The following is a 20519-nucleotide window of genomic DNA, read 5'->3' on the forward strand; positions in this document are numbered from 1 at the left end:
CTGTCAAGTAATTCCTTATTTATATTTACCAAGCAACCCTAGGCTGCAAAAGATAAATCAAATATTACCTCAGACATATTTACACTACTTTAGCAGTATGATTCTGATACTTTAAGTAAGTAAAGTGTGTCAGTAAAGAGTCATGATTGTGTTAAAATATGTCACGTTCAGTTAGTCATGCGTTTAGGATCAATGTTACAACAGTGTGTGTTTAGATTGTAATAATGGAGTCAGGATTAGATTTTAAATAAAGTAAGGTTTAATTTATTAATTAATTACCAGAGTCAAGAGGAGTGTTTATATTTATGCCAGGCTTTGTTGAACCATTTGACACCTGATAGATGAGTTTTAATTTGCCGATCACATTTAGTGTAACTTATTGTAACTCCATGCAACCAACATAAACAGTAAAGATATTGGTGGCACAAAAACATAACACGGTGTTTATATACGTTTAAATAATATCTAAAAGAAGGTACGACCAGGTAAAAGACGAAATATTTTATTATATATATATATTATACGTAGTCTGACGACATCGATAATGGGAACCAATAAGAGGCGTTTGTTCTTTCCACGTCACCACGTCGCCGGGACGCACGGATGTACGCCACAGGCCAGCGCGCGAAATATATATCACCAACAAAGCGAAAGCAGGGGAAGACACCTTACTTATTCAGGATATTTAGCCACGAAACTAAACTTTGAAAAGAAATACTTTACCAGAGTAACGGTAAAGCTGTCGGGATGGGTTTGCTCGAGCGCTGCCACGAGCTCTTCAAGACCTCAAACCTGTACGAGGTGCTGGCCGTCAACAAAGAGGCGACCGAGACTGAGGTCCGGAGGAGCTACTACAAAGTGTCGCTGAAAGTGCACCCGGACCGGGCTCCCAAAGACCCGCTGGCCACGGAGAAATTCCAGGTGAACTCTCGTTGTTGGCTGTTAGACACGCAATGAACACAAGCTAGCTTAACCAGCTCCCGTTAGCTAGCACAGCTAGCTAAGTACAACAGTGAGTAAACTATTTACTACAGTTTCTCCAAACTCTATAGATCAGATAATCACATGCAAGTGTCTGTGGATTGTTTTAATTGTCCATTTAATTAAATACCTGACAGATTGTACTACATAGCATTCATTGCATCACTCCATTCTATTTTATTGTATATTATGATTGCATACCATACTTTTTGTTGAGGCCTGCAGATGTGTGTAAATCTGTGTATCTCGCCCTTTCCCCCTCCAGGTGTTGGGACAGCTGTATGCGGTGCTGAGCGACAAGGAGCAGAGAGCTGCGTACGATGAGCAGGGGACGGTAGATGAAGACTCTGATGTCCCGAGTCAAGGCCGCTGCTGGGAGGACTACTGGAGACTGCTCTTCCCCAAGGTAACAGAGCACAGCAGGTGTTTACTTTGTTATAAATGTGACTTAATGAGTCTTTGTTATATATGCGCAATGATGGGACACCTGGAGGGAGTCACTTGTATCCCAGGAATTGTATTTTGAATACAATTACAGTAGATGGGGATCAATGTGGTGTCACCGCACCTGCCATGGTACAACCAATACGATCCTTCAACATGAATGTACTCAGGGATAATAGTGGATTATTTCATACATAAATGTAATTGTACTGCCTTGACCAGCAGCTGTCATACGTGCTTTCTATCTGCATCCTTCTCCCAGATTACGGTGAAGGACATCCTCGAGTTTGAGAATAAATATAAGGGCTCTGAAGAGGAGCGGCAGGATGTGATCCAGCTGTACGTGCAGCACCAGGGGAACATGGACGCCATCACAGCTTCGGCAATGTGCTGCTCCCAGGAAGATGAGCCCAGGCTCTGCGGCATCATCCAGGGTGCCATCGAGGGCGGAGAAGTCACCGCGTTTCCGGCGTTTACGAAGGAGAGCCACAAGAAGAAGAGTGCTCGCAGAAAGAGGGTGAGCAATGTGTTTGGAGTTAAAGCCACGAAATCCTCACAGCTCATATTGCATTTGTTTTTCTAGATATTCTCTCACCGTTTACACTTTTCTACGTATGTCAATGTCCGTGATGTTGATTGCAATTAACCTTCAAGGCCAATAAGGAGCGACAGGAAGCGGAAGAAATGCAGAAAGAGATGGGGCTTGGTGATGAGGATGACAGTCTTGTCATGATGCTTAAGGTAATGAATGCACACGTATGAAGTTGTTCGGGGAGTTGTTTGTGTTTCCCTCTCTAAAAAAAAAATCCTTTCATTCTTATTTTCCAGCAAAAACAGAAGTCCAGAGAGCAGAATTTCAACGGTTTCCTCTCTGACCTGGAAGCAAAATACTCCAAAAAAAGTGGGCCCCAAAAAGGAAAAAGAGGGAAAAAGTGAGAAGCGTTGAGGCTCTGGTTATAGCAGATACAATGTATATAAATAGTGGCACTTCTTAAAACGTTTAGATTAATAAGAGCATTCGATGTATGTTCGATCTGTGTGTTCTTTGTGGGCCTCACAAGCTTGTCATGTGACTCTTCTCAAAATGTAAATGCATCTTTTATTTCTGTTTTGTCAGTCTTAATAAAAACTTAATAAACTTATTTATATGCTTTGTCAGTATTCCGGTTTTTAATATTTTTTTGTATAAAAGACAATGCATCGAAGATGAGCTTTGATTTTTAAGCTTTGTCACCTGTGTCGCATGGCTGTCCGACTATACTTTATTAACGAATGATGGGAAAACTACCCTGATGTTCCCTGTCAAAGCATCCCCACATGGCTTTGTTCAGGTAATAAGCAAAATGTACCTCAAATATTCATTTGTACAGACATGATGAATTAGTTGTTTACAGGTTCTTCTATTCCTACATGTATCTTGAGGTATAGATGTGAAAGCACGTGGGCTCCAGAGATGTTCAGCCACCATATTCTGATTAATATGATTTTAAAGTGAGTTGAAAATTGTGTCCTTATAAAAGATACAGTACGAAACTCCCTGATGGAGCATCAGAGAGGAAAGAAAGTGCTTTTCATCCTCGTCTGGGTGGATGTGTTATTCCCTGCATAGTCATTTACCAGCACAACACACACCGGAGGATAATATACTGTACATTCACATATAAATAGATATATACACATTCAGACCATACGTACAAAGTACAAATGTCCACACATACAGCTCGTACTGTACATGACAACAGAGTTACTGTGTGTTTGGCAGCCACATGAGCTGATATCTGAAATACAAAAATAGGCCCTCAAACAAAAACTTAACCAAAAGCAGCATAATATGAAAAATAATATCTGCTACTTCTGTAAAAAAAGAAAGGGCACAGATGCTGCACTTTGTTGGAGTAAATAAAGATTGAATGGCTGAAGGGTTTGGAGGCGAACTACAAGCCAGGTCTGCCGGCCCTGGTCGGGATGCTTCCTCTGGTGTAAGACCGAGGTGGGACTGACACAGACACCGGTGTCGCTGTGGGAAAGAAGAAGGACAAATAATAAAGATACTGACTTAAATCATCCTACCAGCAGGTACATCTTACTTGAAGCAAGCCGCTGCAGCCTCTTTCATTCATAGTTTATTCAGTCTGGAAGAGCTTCATCAGTGCTTTAATCCACTGACCTGGGACGGGGGCTTGTGGGTCTGGCTCCTCTTCGTCTTTGATGGGCGAATGTCCCAAGGGGTGGTGGGGAAACGAGTCCAAGAAAGATGAGCTGCTGATGCCCATACTGATGCCCGTCACACCGATACCAAGAGAGTCTGGTGGAATGAATGAATGAATGCGTAAGTGAATAACTTCATGAAAAGTAGTGGTCTCAGCGTACAGTATCAGTGATTCCCAACCAGGGGATAGACATTTATATATAACATATATATATTTGGGGGCCACTGTTCGTGGTATACCACATCCCTTTTCCAGGAGCATTTTGATGTTTTCATATGCAACTATTGAAGTTGAATTTCTGACCTGTGGCTACGGAGGCTCTGCCCGGCCGCCCCTGCCCGATGTTGTCCAACACTGTGAAGGAACGACGGTAAGGAGTGTCGGACTGAAAACAAAAAACCAGGGGTCAAACACACGGTCTGCTATACTCAAACATCGCCACATTTGCCAACGCATTACTTTTAAGACCTAAACCTAATGGGTTAAAAAAAAGAAAACCTCTCTCCAGAGAGATACACAGAATCATTGACCTGCCACCTGTGATGATACGCCGTATGTGTATGCAGGATGTGCGATGTGTGACCATAAAGAGCCTCTCACCCTGTATGTGTGAGTGGTGTTGGGCCGAGAGAAGACGTCCAGCAGGTGGTGACGATCCCTCGGTATTAAGCTGCCGGCTTGGTCATTTATAGCACTGTGGGCGCGGCTGGACGGGCCTCTGAGACGCTGGTCAGGACAAAAAAATGACTTATGTATTTAATAGAAGCTACAATATAATTGTTTCTGAGCTTCCTTTGATCTGTGTGTCTGATCAGGTGCTGTAACAAGCTTTCCATTGTCGGAGTAGTTGTGGTTCACCTGTGCAGGTTTGCAGTGCTGCCCCGAGTGAGATGACTCTGGGTCTCCGCTGCTGATGGGGGGAAGCAGTGTGTTCCTGCTCAGAAGCAACAAGGGAGACGTCAGGCAGTTGCTGGCTGTGGGTCTGTGGAAGAAGACACACACACACACACAGTGATTGCAAATAGATTGTTCTATGGTGCATCTATGGCGCTAATAAGTACTTCCTTCTGAAAAGGCCGTGGGAGTTGCGAAAATTCACAGCTTAGGTGTGAGGATGAAAGTCAAAGGTAGAATTTTACTTCATGTGATAGCGTAGATACTTTTAGAATAAAGAGCAGACGTGAAGAGAGAAAATGTAGATGATCCTACTTTCATATACCGGTATGTCTGTTAAATATGAAGCTGGTGCCAGGAGACTGTTTGCTTAGCTCAGCATAAAGGCTAGAATCAGGGAGAAACAGCTAGCCTTGTGCCACCCAAAGCTTGAACTCACAGACGTGTCCCACGGACGACGTCATCCATGGATCCCGCTGCACAGGACGGACTCAGACTGGGAACCAGCGGCAGGAGGGTTCGGGGCGGAGGGTTTCTTCGTCGGGCAGACTGTGCCGGGCGGGACAGCGAGGAGGAGCTCTGCTCCAGGGCTCTGCGAGGGCACGGTTTGCTGGAGGGCACCACGCTGGAGGCCGGTCTGAGAGACGCCCGCTCTTCTGGCTCCCTGTGTGGCGAGGAGAGAGAGTGGAGCATAATCACTGAATGGTACATTTCCACCTGCTGCCAACTGGCTGTGTCCTCTGCCAAACAAGGTGTTAGGACCAGGGACAAAAACATGGCATGAGTGAGGCTATGTCTCTCTATAATGGAAAACAAGGACCACAAGATGTCTGTGCCTCTTTCACGGATATACAAATGTGTGGGCGGAGGCGTCATTGATTTTTCCATTTTGGCACCAATGCTCATTGGTCGGAAGCGTAAAATGTGTCCATACTGGTTTCTTTCCAGCACGCCAAGGTTCCTCTGCTGCAGGGGGATGCTGTGGATCACGATTAGGTCGTTCAGGTTGTGCTGGGTCGCTGCTGCTCCTACTGGGACCCTTACAGCCTGCAGCATGGTGTGAGAGGAAGCAATAAAGTGGTGTGATAAGAGGAGGGAGGAGTCAAGGAGAGGGAGGAAAAGAAAGAAAAATTAGGAGGGATGTAAGAGGAGACAAGAGACATAATATAGGTCAGATATAAATACATTATGCTATGAAGGCCAGTGGCCACACGGTTATGATTTCTTATGCAGAATACAGCACATTGTCAAAGCATGCAGTGATGTCAGGAGGACCCCATATCTGCTGCGCAACAAAAACAAAGCATTCCAACATTCTCGTTGTGACAGAAAAGAAAGATCTAAAAATAAATCAACAGTAGTTCATGTTGAAAGTAAATTGCAGTTAATCAATAAAAAAAAGCGGTGGTGATGCGTTGGGGTTAATCAACAGGCACAGGCACATTTATTCTAGAGATAAAGATAATGAGCCAGCATGGACGGCGTGCACACAAACACACCACCATGTTGGCTCTAAGTGAGGGAGTTACATACAGTGGAAGGCCTTTTCTGCTTTTTGGATTTCCGTCTGGACTTGTGCTTTGAGCCCCTTGACTTTGTGTTCTTTAAAAAGGAGAAAGAGGAATGACCAAGGGAAGATAGTGGAGGAAGGAAGAGAGGTGAGTAAAGAACATGAAGGAAAGAAAGAAACAAAGAAAGAAAAGAGAAAAACATAAAGAAGAGGAAAACAGACAAAAATAATAAAAAAAGGTACAAAACACGTTGGCAAAGTGAAGGGCAGAGAGTAAAGAGGGAAGGAAAGAAAACAGTGATACAAGTTACTGAACTGGAAGCACTGAGAGACTGAAAGAGCAACAGACAGGAAGTGGACTGTGGAACAGAGACATGCGACTCTAAGACCTGGTGAGACCTCACAGTCCAACTCTTCTTCAAGACCATTCAAGGTCGACTTGTCTTCTCCAAACATAACTTTATTTGCATGTTATATATTGCAGTAACTTACAGTGGAAATTCAAGGTAAAAACTGTTGTTTAAATAATTGACTGTGTTTCATTGTTTCTTTTAAAAGCAGAAATAGATTACTTTTTAAAAAGGATCATTTTTGAAGTTTTAAGTTTTAAATCGACCTCTTGAACTGCCGACAGTGCTAAAAGTGAAATAAGGCTCTCAGTCTACTGCCCCAGACGCAGCCTGCTGCCTCCCAGCCCCCCCCCCCCCCTCAAACCACTGACCTGAAACTGCAGCCCAGCTGTGAGCGGGGGCACCCTGCTCTGGTCGAGTTTGGGCAGCATCGTCGGCAGCATGGAGAGCAGCATGAAGGGGTTCTGGGAGTCCTGCGGCACGGGGCTTAAGCTCCCACAAATCTTTTCATCGCCTGCCAATCAAAGCACACAATCACTTACAAATACTGTGCGTGAGAAATGGACGGTTGTCGATGTAAGTTCGGTCCGGTGCGTGCAAAAGAGTTCAATTCAGGCGAACCTGAGGTGCAGCATTCCCAGTGGCGTTGGACCAGCTCTTTCATCCAGCCGACCAGCTGCCGCCACACATCGTCGAACAGCAGGTCGAGAACAGCTTGACGGCGACACCGGTACGGAGAGACCGGGGGCATAGAGGGATGCCTCCGACCCGACTCCGAAAAATCCGGCTCCCACTCGTCCTGCCTGCAGAAAGTCATTTTAAAAGATGCGGTTTAGATATAGACTCTGGCGTTAGAACATAACTGTGCCACATAAGGACAGCGAGTAACTCACAAGTCCCTGCTGTCGAAAGCCAGATATTCCTCCATCAGGCCCTCCTCTTCAATCAGTCTGGGCTTGTCGTGACTGCTGGAGCCACTGGAGGTGCCAGGAGGCTCATCCGACTCCGCTGAGGAGGCCGTGATCAGCGCCGCTCTCCTGCCCTGCACGTTCAACCTTTACACCCCCCCGCCAAGACAAGGGCACACATGAAAATGAAATTTATTTATAGAGCGCGTTTCACAGAAATTACATCACAAAGTGCTTAACAGCAGAAATTTAAAAGCATAAAAAAAACACAATGTGACCCTAGGGTCAATAAATTACATACACAGAATAAAATAAAATAAAAGATAAAAAATAAAATAATAAAAATTAAAACACAGGTCTAAGAGCAGGTCTAGGACATGGGTTTTTACTCAAACACCAGCCTAAAAAGGTGGGTTTTGAGCTGGTTCTTAAAAGTATCCACAGTATCTGCGAGGCGTAGAGTTGCAGGCAGAGCATTCCAGAGCCTCGGCGCCACTGCCTCAAAGGCTCGGTCACCACGTGTCTTAAATCGTGTGCGTGGGACTGACACATAGTTAGGCACCTAAACATGTACACATAAAAACGGTACGCTCACAGACACACGCCCACACATCCGGTGTGTTTTACTATGAATAAATGACAAATAAACTCAAGAGAAGGAAGATCGTGAGAAGATTTTTTCCAGTATACGCACGCATGCACAAGCACATGCATGCAACTTAGTTTTAAAAGTGGCCGTCCTTGCAAACTGTTCATCCCAGCTGGTCATGACCCACCAAACTTGATTAAGAAGCCGGAGCATCTAGGTCACGAAACCACAGAGTCAGCCAGGACTCCTCTATAATTGATGCCCTGACACCAGTCATCTGGACAGCCGACCAACAGCCACTCGAGATGGAGAGGCATAATATTTCTGAGAAGTGTCTTTAAATAATAAAGCAACAAAAAGAAGTTCTTTACATCAAGGAAACGGATCTAGCAGGCGTGTCATTTTGACATCAGTGCGGTTAGGACTTACTCTGTGCTCTTATCTTTCTCCTGGGACTTCACGCTGCTCTCTTTGCCTGATGATGGGCTGCCGGCAGAGCTGCCTTTCCCTGAAATATCATACCACTGGAAGCCCTCATCGCTTGGTAACATCAGCTGAGTCCCCAGGATCCTGAGTGACACACACACACACACACACACACACACTGTTTTCATTCAAGAGTTGATTTCTCAGCATTAATCTTTGATTCCCACTTGAACCCTGCAGTAAAAGGTGAGGCGGTTGGTGGGGAACCGTGGAGAACATACCGGAGATGTGGGAAACGTGTGGCCCACTGCTGACACTCATCGTGCAGCCCCTGGAGTATCCCTCCCCCGCTGCCTCTCCCCTCGTACAGCTCTTTGTCGATCTCCTCAAACATTTGCTGCACCTGCCGTGACGCTGCCTTGTCGAACTCCTACGGGACAGAAAAAGAAAAAGAGATGGAAAGCTCGTCATCCCTCTGTTCTCACACACCGGCTCTATGACAGAAAGCTGCTGCTTTTCAGTTATTGCTACCACATCGCTGTTCCTTTTTTGGAGGACCAGCTGAGGCTAGAAAGCACAGAACAATAACAAACCAATACCCCGTGGAATCGTCTCGCATATAAAAAGAAGAAGCAGACAAATGAGGCATCTTCCATGGGTTTGCCAAAAGGTGACAAATGTTAGGAAGTAAATCAAAATCGGACATTAAAACGTGCGTGAAAGTATGTATTTGGCGTCTTTTTAGCTTTGAAACACAATAACTGAGAGGATGAAGAAATGCTAGAGGAAAAACAATGATGTCTACGTGTGTGTGTGTGTGTGTGTGTGTGTGTGTGTTTCTAAGATCTCTGGAGTAGACTTACATCGTAGCCCCAGGAGAAAACAGAGCTCCTCTCTGTGGAGATGCCGGTGCCTGTAGAGCTGTGGATGCCGGACCAGGACTGGCTGGAGTCGACTGAAATGACGGTGGGACAGTCGGAGTGGCCCGAGGCAGCAGACGTGTCTGAGCTGCATAGAAAGGACATCAGTACATATACAGTTTGATGAGTAATGTTTCACCGCTTCTCAGTCAATGATACAAACACCGTGACTCTCTATGTCACAACATAAACCGGGTCTCTGTTATGTGGCTGCGTAAATCTTACTGATGGCGGTTGCTGACATAATCAAAAGGCAAGGTTTCAAAGTGGAAAATAAAGGGCAAATGTCAAAGTAATTGAATATTCCAGCAGCCTGACTCATGTTGTATTCTTTTAACTGCACATCTGAAGGAGGCAATGTGATATCAATTAATCCACTGCTTCTGGGTGTCTCGTTTCACACAGCGAGAGCCCTGAGAATCAGCTGTCCACTCGAGACAATGTATAAGATTACGAAACACACAGGGAAGAGTATTTTTGTGTACTAGTTCCAAGTGGTTTCATCTTGACCTTACTCTGGAAAAAAAGGTTTATCTCCTGGCAGAAGAAGTCAGGGCTGCCTGTCTGCTGCCTGGCCAGGACTCGGTTACCTGTTGTGAGCGGAGACAGCTTCCTGGAGGTCATGGAGGTACCGCTGAGGCATTTGGTTATCGTCTGCCTCCTCTGGGAGAGGGTGGTGGTCAAGGCTGCTGCGAGACAACCCACGTCTGCATGAAAGATTGAGAACAGCAATCAAAAAAAAAGGTCTCCCGATAAAAGGGAGTTTGTGTAAATCACATTTTTGAGAGGCGACCGGTGGTGTGTTTAATGTTAGTGATGGGCTTACAATCATAACATGACAAAACATCATCAAATACAGTTAAAACAGCTGATTGTCCACGTGAACTTTATCATAATTCTTGTTGTATCTAACACAAATAATGTGGCTTTTACTTTACAGACCTTGTTCAGTAGCGGGATCAATACAAATATTATTTCTCCATCATTAGTCAATCCCTCATCTCACGTCCCTCCAGTGTATAATAACCTTCATCCTCAAACCCGTGTTTATAGTGCTCAGCTGGTAACGTCACAGTTACAAATCCAGGTACTTCGGTACTCACATCTCAAGTTTGTGCGATACAGGTCTTCTGTTGTACCGTGAAATCATTCTCCACCTGTCTCCGTTTTATCGTCTCAAGCCCTGGTCTCTCATCCTTGCCTCCACGTCCTGGACTCGCTGGGAACTGTTCAGAGGGAGGTCCAACATCTCCACTAGTCCGCAGATAAACGCCCTCAGAGCAGCTGGACGAGGCTTTGGCTACATATGCTAATAGCTACATGTGCTAATGGTTACATACGCTAACGTTGCTTCTAACTGTTCGCAGGATGCTATAAGCTAGCTATCGTTACATGGATGGACAGATAAAACATCAGCAAGGCACGAACATTATTGTACATTTAATAATTAGCATCCTGTGTGGTCCAGACGCTGCTGATCAATTACGTTTACATTTTAAAATATAAAGCGTCAGTAAAGCGAGCTATCGCCACCTCAGAGGAATTTCGTGCTAACGCTAGCATCAGCAACAACAATAATAAGGCTGTCATGGATACGCAGCTCCGTTGTCTCACGGGAAATAGATTTCGGACTAGCTACCTACAAAATAGCCGTAGGATTATCAGCCATTTCACTACAACTTCCAGCATGCATTGCGCAGCGTGATTGCGTCCCTGAAATGTATTCGCTTGCCGTTGGTGAATTCGACTGAACTAAAAATGTGAATTATACAATGAATCCTGACATTTTTATGAAATTCAGTAGTAATCTGTTTTATTTAGGATGTACATCCATTATTTATTATTATATGTATTGGTAAAACAGTGAAAATAAGTAAATACAAAACGTAGGAACTGTTATTTGTTGCACCATTGTGGAAGTCGAGTGGAATTGGCAGTAGGACCTAAACAGTGACAGATGGCGTGCTGGCAACGTTCGTAGAAATGAGAAAAGTTTAATTTCTCTCCTGTATTGACATCCCTCTGTCCTACCATCTCACATTTAAAAACAGAACAAGGTAAGACACTTAAAATAGATTTTCCTGCGATACATTGTTTGTGGTTACATGACGTTAGCCTTTAAACCTTAATACTTCTCTCTTGCTTTTTTTCTGACTCTAGTCGGTCATTGAAAAACTACGATGGACGGCCTGCAGAGGAGAGTGATTCAGGAAGACATGGTTCAGTACAAACTCTTCTTGATCCAGACAGACGGTTCAGCTTCACAGCAGACTGAGGAGCATCTCACACGTCTAGTAGAGGAGATTCTGGCGAAGGTCGCCTCACTCCTGATACAATACACCTGGCAGCATCAGTCATTCAACCTCAAGTTTCATCCTGAGAAAGGTATTGTGTTGTCAGCGCCTCACAGATGAATTTATTTCAATATCGGTACCCACAACGATATATACATATGCATATATGTGTTGTATCGACAGGTGGTGTACCTGCTCACATTGGAGGGAGCACTCAGTTTGGGGACAACGTGGACGACGAGTGGTTTGTTGTTTATATCTTGCAGAAAATCACAGAGGCCTTCCCAGAGCTCATAGCCAGGTGAGACAAAATGTGCTCTGAGTTTGTCTTTGCAAAAAGAATAAATATCAAATTATTTCATTGCCATATTACAGTACTTAAACAGGGAGCCGTTTCAGTTGTTTGTTTATCTGTTTCTAACTTCCATTCCGTGTTTGTGTGTGAAGGGTTGAGGACAACGATGGAGAGTTTCTTCTGATAGAAGCAGCAGATTATCTTCCAAAGTGGCTGAGTCCAGACACCAGTGAAAACAGGGTGAGTCCAACTCATCAGATCTTTTTAGTCTTTTAGTCTTTGCCCTTTAAGTACAAACCATCTCCCAATGCGTGATTGATAGCCCACCTTGTTTTTCAGTTATTTTGAGTAAAATAAAAATGGTTTGTAAATGGTTAACATCAGTGTAAAGTAATCACATTTATAGGTATTTTAACAAAACATGTAGAACCACTCATATGGCCCATTATAAATATATTCATATTGTCTGTATTTAACCTGCTATGTGCAACCTTCAATTTTCACTAATTCTCTTTGCAGGTCTTCCTCTATAGGGGAGAGTTGCATATTTTGCCCTGTCCCTCCAAATCCAGTCCAGTGGGGGTCTCGAAAGATGTGGTACCAAGTGTGACACAAGCTACAGTACTGCTCTCCACCCACCCAGGGGCCTGCAGGGCAAGCCCCAAGATATGTTCAGCCCTGAGGAAGCGATTAGAGGGGTGAGAGGATGTCTCCCTGTGTTAAACTCTACTTTTGATACACAAATGTGTTGCAAAGTCAATGCCATTGACAAGTATATATGCTTTCCAATATGTATGCTGTACCCCCCCGTACCTATTTTTACAGTAAAGAGGAAAAAAGCTAAATGTCAGAATCCAATTTTCATGGTACAGAATCAGTGTTTGATGCTTCCTCACTACAAACTTGATAAAACACCTGCATCAGCATAAGACCGGCTTGTTAACGATCTCAGAAATATTTTATGTAAGTGGATGGAATAATACATGAGACTATAAATGTATCGATAATGAAAAAGCAAATCCATCTCAACTCTCCACTCAGGTACCCAGAGAAGATAAGAGCTGGCCTCCAGCGTGCCCACTGCTTCATCCCTTCAGCTATCGCCATGGTGTTAGCACAACGACCAGACCTGGTCGCCCCTGCAGTGTCGGCGTTCTACCTGCGGGATCCAGTAGATCTGCAGGCGTGTCGAAGTTTCAAGACCTTTCCTCCCGACACAAGAGTCCTCACCTCGGTAAAACGCACTTAGAGATTCATGATCATAGCGGGTTTTCTTTTCAAAGAAAGGGAATTGTTTCAAAATACTGCTGACTGTAATCACCGTTTTAGTTTTTAATTAGTATGTTCAGCTTTTGTGAAAAGCTGTAACCTTGTACTATTCTGTATGTTTATGTATTTCCAGGTGACATTCACCCGTTGCCTGTACGCCCAGCTGCAGCAGCAGCAGTTCACTCCAGACAGGAGGAGCGGCTTCACCCTGCCTCCTCACTCTCACCCCCAGTACAAATCCCACGAGCTCGGCATGAAACTGGTGAGCCATCATCTGTGTTTCCTCTTTATTCTGATCTGGCTTTCGGATAAATAAATATATGAATTTAGTAGAATCCAAGGCGGCCCTTTAGTGTTGTATTTAATGATGCGTCTGTTTCTGTGCGTGTGTCCCCCCCCCCCCACCCATCCAGGCCCATGGCTTTGAGATCCTGTGCTCTAAGTGCAGGCTGCCATCATCAGAGCCGGATGCCCCCGTCAGTTGTAACCCTCAGTGGAAAGGCTTCATGGACAGTCTGAAAAGCAACGACTACTTCCGGGTTAGTCTCACTTTTTGAATGTTTGAGGCCAAGAGGAATAGTAGCTACCTTACCACACCTGGAATATTAAGTTAGGCAGAGTAGCACACTTTGTAAAATATGTAATATACTCCGCATTTATCAACTTCAGGAAGAACTGGAAGGTTCGGCTCATTACAGAGAACTGACGAGATCTGCGGAAAACTTCTTCAAACAGTCCGTCGCCTCAAAATCAAGGTGAGTGCTGTGGCTCTGCATGCGCGTGTATGGACACTGTGTGAATATGGCTGCCTGTGAAATCCCCAGTGCATCTGCCTGAATCTGACCCATTGTGTCTCAGTGCTTTGTCCGCGGGTGAGGAGGTTCTCCAGCTGCTGCACAGCTGCGGTCCGATCGACTTGGAGGAGCTGAAGAAACAAGAGTCACAGCTCCCCCAAGAGGACAGTGAGTGGAAATCTGTCCTTTTGAATATGAAACACACTATTTGGGTAGACTGGTGACCGATCCTGGCAGCAGAAATAAAGTATCAAAATGTCTGAACATAGAAACGTAGAGGATGGCCGACCTACATATTCAGTATGTTGGGTCTCTCTCTCTTTAGAGCATTTCCCATAATTGTTTTGTCTTTTGTGTCTTTCTCCAGGTGACAGCTGGCTGGATGTCACAACTCAGGATTTGGAGCGCATGTTGCAGGAGAGGAGTTGGGGGAGAGCAGATGTTGGCAGCCAAAACTCCAGTTCTACCAAACAGGGGAAACAGCATGTCGGGGGTGCTGAGGAGAGGAGAAAGGAGACGGAGGATGAGGAGAAGGAAGAGGAGGCCGGTTACAGCCTGGTAGCAGTCAGTCAAGGGATGAAGAACTTCCTCAACGCCATGTCGTCGCATGAGGGGGCTGAACTTCCCTGGTGAGACTAGCTGACTATTGATCATATTTAGCCAAGATCATCAAATGCACATTTGGGTCAATGAATAAAATGATTTAGGGTGATTTATGTATTTATTTTCCATATGATACTAAAAGGTAATTGGCAGAAAACATACCCACAAACATGTTGGAGTACAGTAAATCCAACCAAGGTAGAAATTATGATTTTGATCGTGCATTTGGATGTAACTCATGTATTGTCTGGGCTCTGTATCTGGGCTCCAAATGCTAGTGCATGCACACTCTAGCCTGTCTAGCGAATGTATTCAAGGTGCATTGTCCCAGCGACAGTGTTTTTGTTCAGGTTTCACATTGTTTCTCTTTGTATTCCAGGAGCAGTTCGACTCAGCCTTTTAGTTTTGAGCCTGACTCCATGGCCAGCGCACTGGACAGACTACTCGGTATGTTGACGTTATGAAAGATGTGGAACCAGATGTTAAAAATGACCAGCAGAAACTTGCCACATCTTCTTCTGAATCTGTTTTTAATTTTAATTTTATAGGAAGCAAAGAAGAAGAGCTAGATTCAGATGATCTCGACGATGATGAAGACGACGATGATGATGATGAAGAAGAAGAAGGGGGTGAGGAGGAGAAAGAGAAAGAAGGTCACACAGAGATGAACGGGACAGAAACTTTGGACGGTCTCAGAAAATACATGGATGAAATGGATCAGGAGCTGATGAGCACTAATATAGGACAAAGCTTCAACCTGATGGTAAATTACATAATTACATACCCACAGAAATTATTATTCATTTTCAAAACGTATGTGAAATAATGCATGTGTATCGTCCTGACTCTAGTTATGAAACCATCTGTTTCACTACATTTGTCCTTTCTGCAGAATTACAAGGCGGGCTCGGACAACGGCTCCCCTCATTCCTCTGCTTCTGTCCATGGAGGGGAGAGGGAAGAGGAGGAGGAGGAGGAGGAGATCCAGCCTCTGGACGTGGACCTGAATCTGATCACAAACCTGCTGGAGTCCCTCAGCTGCCAGTCGGGGCTGGCCGGACCGGCTTCTAACCTGCTGCAGAGTCTCGGTGTACACCTACCGCCCAACTCTGACCCCTCATAAAGGACAAGACTTTGGTACTGAAACACGCAGCAAGGATTAGCATCTGCAGCTGACGAACCCTTAAAGTAGTTAGCTGAATGCCTTCATTCGCATTGGCAATACAGAGCACTCATGGATGTCGAAGATGTCCCGTAGAGCTTTTATTGAAAGCAAACATTCAATGTTTCTCACTGGAACTTAATGTGCGCACTGTAAAACTGCATTCTTTAGGAATGAAAACCTGCATTGTTTGTAGTTTACAGTTGTTATAACATTTTTAGGATGCCCCAATTAATTATGTATGATTGGGACATGTCAACGGCAGCTGAACAATAAATGTCTTCATCTTCAGTTTTGGTTGCAGTATAAATACAGAGTGTATGACGGTGTTGCCATAAATCTTCATGTGGAGTTTTAATTCACGTTCCTTCATCGAAAAAACCAAGTCTCTGACCGTCTTGATTTAGTATTTAGTTAATTTGGGGAACAGCGCATACCATCGAACTTCAGCGTCTCCAGTTCGATCCCGGCCGTGGGACCTTAGTAGCATGTCGTACCCTTCTCTCTATCTCTCTCTCTCTCTCTGTCCCCAATTACCTCCATCAGATAACGGTGAAAATTGGGCAACAAATCATCTTAAATAATAATTTGGAGAACGCACATTTGAGCTTCAAAGGATAAAGCAGGACGAAGCAGAACTCCACCAACAGAAAAGTGATCTCAGCAAGTTATGACGTTTCTATTGAATCCGGCAGTAAACACGTGTTGTGAATTCAAACAAAAACACTTTAGGCTTAGGTTTAGCCAACAAAACACCATCAACATGAGTGGGCTTAAGATCCCGACACGTCACAAACACCACTAACATAACTTTGGGGAACACCACAGAACGGGCTGGTTAGTCTCCATAGAACAGAATGACACCGTGGTCATTGATGTGGATTAAATTACAGTGTGTGTGTGTGTCGCGTTGATGCAGTACAAAACAGTCAATCATTTTGTTAGTCCTTTCCAGTGACACTACAAAAGCTGGAGGAACGGCCGCACCAGCTGCCTTGCTGAGTGTAGCAGCGCAGCAGCAAGCGGTGAGAGGCACAGAGCCGACATACCGACCAGGAAGTCCAACACCATACCCAGCAGGAGAAGAGCGAACAGGTATCCGTGGAAGAGCAGGCTTTGCCAGCTGCTGTGACTCAACACCTGCCAGGGACTGTCCGGGTGCAGCAGCCACAGGAGGCCCAGCACGCAGCTCTGGTTGACCAGCTGGGTGTAGTAGATGTCAAAAACGGAGGCTTGGGCGTCGGGGTGGTGGCGGCGCTCGGCCTCAGACACTTTAGCCAGCCAAGTCAGAGACAGACTGTGGAGGATTAAAGCCAGAGGTGCATACATGTACTCCAGAGGCCCAACGCCTGACAGACCTCGGGAGGCTGCAGAGAGAAAGAGAGAGACAGGCAGGAAGGTAAAGAGAGGCGAAGAACCATCAGTTTCACCTCTAAATAACATCCAAACCTTTTTTTTTTTTTTACCTGTGAAGACAAAACATGTTCCGCCTAGGATGGAAATCAGAACAGAGATGTGGAGGGATGGAGTGGATGCCAGCTTCTGAGAGAAACTGAAACCCACAGTTAGCATGGGCAGCAGAGGCAGGATGAGCGGGAAGAGGCCGGCATTGGAGCTGTTGGCCTTGGCCCACATGGCCAGTACAGCATGGATGCTGTTACAGATGGAAGGCACCAGCACCTTCTCACCCAGGGACCTGGAGTAATGCTTCAGAGGCACCAGATCCAGGACATGGAGGAGATTTAAGACTAAGAGAGAGACCAGAACCTGGAAGAGATCACGTATATGTAAAGAGTTATAGCATCTATAAAAACCCGCAACACATTAAAGACTCAAATAGAAGGCAGAAGTATCTCAATACTGATATAAGGCTGCTAATTAGATACCTAATTTAAGTTTTTATCAAGAGAATTACGCCAAACATTTGCAGGCCCAGTTTCTATAACTCTAAATTCTTCTTCTGTCACTCCCCACCACGAACACTACCACATGACATGCCCTTCAAACCAGCACACACACACACACAGCAAATACTGACAGATTTACAATAGCCAGCAGCTGACACTTTATTGCACAGGTGAAGTTAACTGCTCCAGTGATTAACAATAATCCAATAAAAGACTTGTGATTTTTTGATGAATAACACATTATTGTCAATATTAGTAGTAGTATACTTTTTTATTTCAGCATTTGTTTTTACATACATGTACATGCAGTATGTGTCAGGTTTCTTATGGTACTTCAGTATCAACATACTAGTTGTTGTTTGACAGAAATGCTATGAAGGTACATGTAATCGCAGTATACTCAATACCCTGGTGTCATGACACACAATACTCTGTGTATACTTAACAGCAGGTGAGCTATAGTGTGTGGTGTTGTCTTTTTAATAATTAGTAAAATACACAGACACAGGAGGTTAGACAAAGAGTGCCTCCATATTGGATTGCTTCATTCAGAATAAAGTGTGAATCATCCTTCGAAACAAGCCAGGCAGCGTGCACCAACCTGGGCAAAGCAGAGAGCCACTGCGTATGGGAAGTGGTACTGTGGGATGAAGACGGCGGCCACAAAGTTTCTGAGTTTGTTGGCCAGGCCGTATATCACCACCACTGCCAGGAACAGGATGGGAACCAGGGGCTTCAGTGCATGATTAGAGGAAAGACTCTTCGACGCTGAGGCACACCATCCCCTCCTCCAGCTCCCTGAACTGCACACATGGGGACTTATTGCACGGATCACATAATAACAATGACACACCTGTCAATGTAGTTTGGTGAGAATTGCGTTTTTAGTTAAGGTTTTTTTTAAAGCCAATTTTACTGAGCTAAGAACAACAATAAATTAAAACAAAAACTCATGCGTTAATGGCCAACAGCCGGAGAAGGTTGCTTTGTTTGAATGACAGGTGGAATGACAGGTTTACATATTGGCTGTAAGAAATGGAACACCAGTAAACTGCATGCTATAAGTATGCAAATCAAGTTTGCCTATGAAAATACAGTTGGCTTTATATGATTTGCATGCGTGGTTCCCAGAATACCAGAAACAATCAAATATGTATGAATAAAAGCCAGTTGGATTACCTTTTACCTGTAGACATGCTGTCATTCTGTGCAGATGCTGCTGTGTGGGGAAAAGAGAATTTTATAGACGTCCAAAGAACAGAAATAAATACCTGGATTAGCCATTATGTCATATATTTCTCACTGCAGCTGTGCAGTAAACTAATTAAAGGTTAACTCGAAAGCTATTTCAACATTCATGTGTTTTATATGCAGGACTAAATCTGCACCATTAACAGCAAAAACAGCTCCTGACCTTTTGTTGTCCTGCTCTTATTTGGCTACTTGTTTTCATTAGGTTTCTCTCAATGCTGCTCATTCATAACGTGTTCTATTAAATGTCTTTTTTTAAATTCCGTTTTATTGATGGATGTCTCTGTTTTTTGCCAAGATGAAGCTCAATTTCCCATGCATAAAGAACAGAATATTCGAGCTCTTCATCGAAATGTGTACTCGTTTTAATGTTTATAATATGGTCTATATACAGTAAATAATAGCTTATTTTTTTAAATAAAAAATCAAGTTGAAGAATTAAATTCTGGTAATAATAACATCGGAAAAGTCACATAACACAAAGCCGCTGCTGTAAAAAAGAAACAGGTATTTACAGAAAACACAAGTTTTATATAGTTGTTTACGCATTCAAGCTGGAAAAAGCGCGAGAGTAACATAAACTCTACTCACCATTTGAAGTTCGTCATGAAGTCGTACTTCATCTTCAAACTCCAACCATTCCCTCCGAGGGACTACTTCTGCAAATAATAAGACTGTTATAACAACAGCTATATAAATCCACCTTGGTCTTAACGCGTCTCTCCCACCATTGTGCTGAATGAGCCCATCTGCTCGCTGAAGCGGACGCTGAGCGGAAGCTGAAGTGGACGTTCACCTCGCTTGTTGTCCAGACGGACTTTGGTCCTGCTGGTCTGTTTGTCTTGTCTCATTGTTAAAGACGACACCTCGGTGGACAGTTCTTAAAAGTCGGCCTCACACCAAGACACACATCATACAGTATCTGTGTGGAGTCCATCGGGATCATTGTTTAATGACGCATTTCATTACATAAGATGATAGTGACAGACAACAGCCTCGTGAGAGGAATGTCACATGTCATCCCGCATCAATAACAGATGTTTAAGTTTAAGAACACTTTGACACCTGTTTGTGACATTCTTTCCCCTCCTTCAGCTTGATGTTGTTGACTCAGCCTCTGTCAGGATCCCTGACATCATGGAGACCATGAGTGAAAAAAACACTCGAGGCTGAGAGGGGGGTCTGTGATATATCACATGCAAGCACATGAATATGTGTAAGAGCCATTTAGTTGTTTTTGTGTATGTACAACCTCCCACCACATGGGGCGGTAGTGGCGCTGTGAGTCAGGCCACAGGTAATATAATCAGTGGGGTCATTGGGCACAGGTGTTGCTCATAGGTAGAAGCAAACCGTTTTTGACCGTGCAGACGTAACAAAGGCAAGTGTTATGATTTATCGGTATAATGGAGAAATGCATAACTGGGAGAGAAAGTGGTGAACTCTGATTATGTGAGGAATAAAACACCAATATTCGAAACTGGACTATGTTATTTATGGCAGGCGTCAGAACAAGCATTACAGCAACCATAGTGACTTTTTTATTGGGAAGCAACGGTCACTACAATAAGTATGACATGTGCACACTGATATGTGGACATACATACTTGTATTTGAATGTTGTGTATATTCTTCCCGGAGCATTCACAAAGTGTAGGGCAGGTTTTTAGCAGTAAGTGCACTCAGGAGCACAGCAGGGGGCAGTCATGCTG

General features: G+C 44.2%; 3 protein-coding genes across 3 annotated transcripts; 2 read left to right on the top strand and 1 right to left on the bottom strand.

The window, feature by feature from the left end:
• The first annotated feature begins 602 nt into the window (after window positions 1-602).
• dnajc9 (DnaJ (Hsp40) homolog, subfamily C, member 9) lies at window positions 603-2563 on the top strand. The gene is made up of 5 exons (XM_079279763.1): window positions 603-921; window positions 1247-1387; window positions 1688-1942; window positions 2080-2166; window positions 2254-2563. Exons 1-5 carry the CDS (start codon window positions 748-750, stop codon window positions 2359-2361), a joined length of 765 nt encoding a protein of 254 aa, XP_079135889.1. The 5' UTR covers window positions 603-747; the 3' UTR covers window positions 2362-2563.
• A 499-nt stretch (window positions 2564-3062) lies between these two features.
• Window positions 3063-10537, bottom strand: fam149b1 (family with sequence similarity 149 member B1). Its single transcript, XM_079280900.1, has 16 exons — window positions 10336-10537; window positions 9823-9939; window positions 9176-9320; window positions 8594-8742; window positions 8316-8456; window positions 7283-7444; window positions 7011-7192; window positions 6761-6903; window positions 6063-6131; window positions 5464-5576; window positions 4969-5193; window positions 4494-4617; window positions 4236-4361; window positions 3939-4020; window positions 3593-3730; window positions 3063-3442 (listed from the first exon to the last, which is right to left on the bottom strand). Exons 1-16 carry the CDS (start codon window positions 10380-10382, stop codon window positions 3360-3362), a joined length of 2046 nt encoding a protein of 681 aa, XP_079137026.1. The 5' UTR covers window positions 10383-10537; the 3' UTR covers window positions 3063-3359.
• Window positions 10538-11175: 638 nt separating this feature from the next.
• On the top strand, window positions 11176-16024 carry ecd (ecdysoneless homolog). The gene is made up of 14 exons (XM_079279673.1): window positions 11176-11289; window positions 11393-11617; window positions 11710-11827; window positions 11974-12061; window positions 12341-12519; window positions 12863-13055; window positions 13224-13352; window positions 13504-13629; window positions 13760-13845; window positions 13949-14052; window positions 14252-14513; window positions 14867-14934; window positions 15036-15250; window positions 15380-16024. Exons 2-14 carry the CDS (start codon window positions 11413-11415, stop codon window positions 15608-15610), a joined length of 2004 nt encoding a protein of 667 aa, XP_079135799.1. The 5' UTR covers window positions 11176-11289; window positions 11393-11412; the 3' UTR covers window positions 15611-16024.
• Window positions 16025-20519: the final 4495 nt, after the last annotated feature.

Source organism: Melanostigma gelatinosum (genome assembly GCF_949748355.1).
Source record: "Melanostigma gelatinosum genome assembly, chromosome: 12".
In the NCBI taxonomy this organism is placed as follows: domain Eukaryota; kingdom Metazoa; phylum Chordata; class Actinopteri; order Perciformes; family Zoarcidae; genus Melanostigma; species Melanostigma gelatinosum.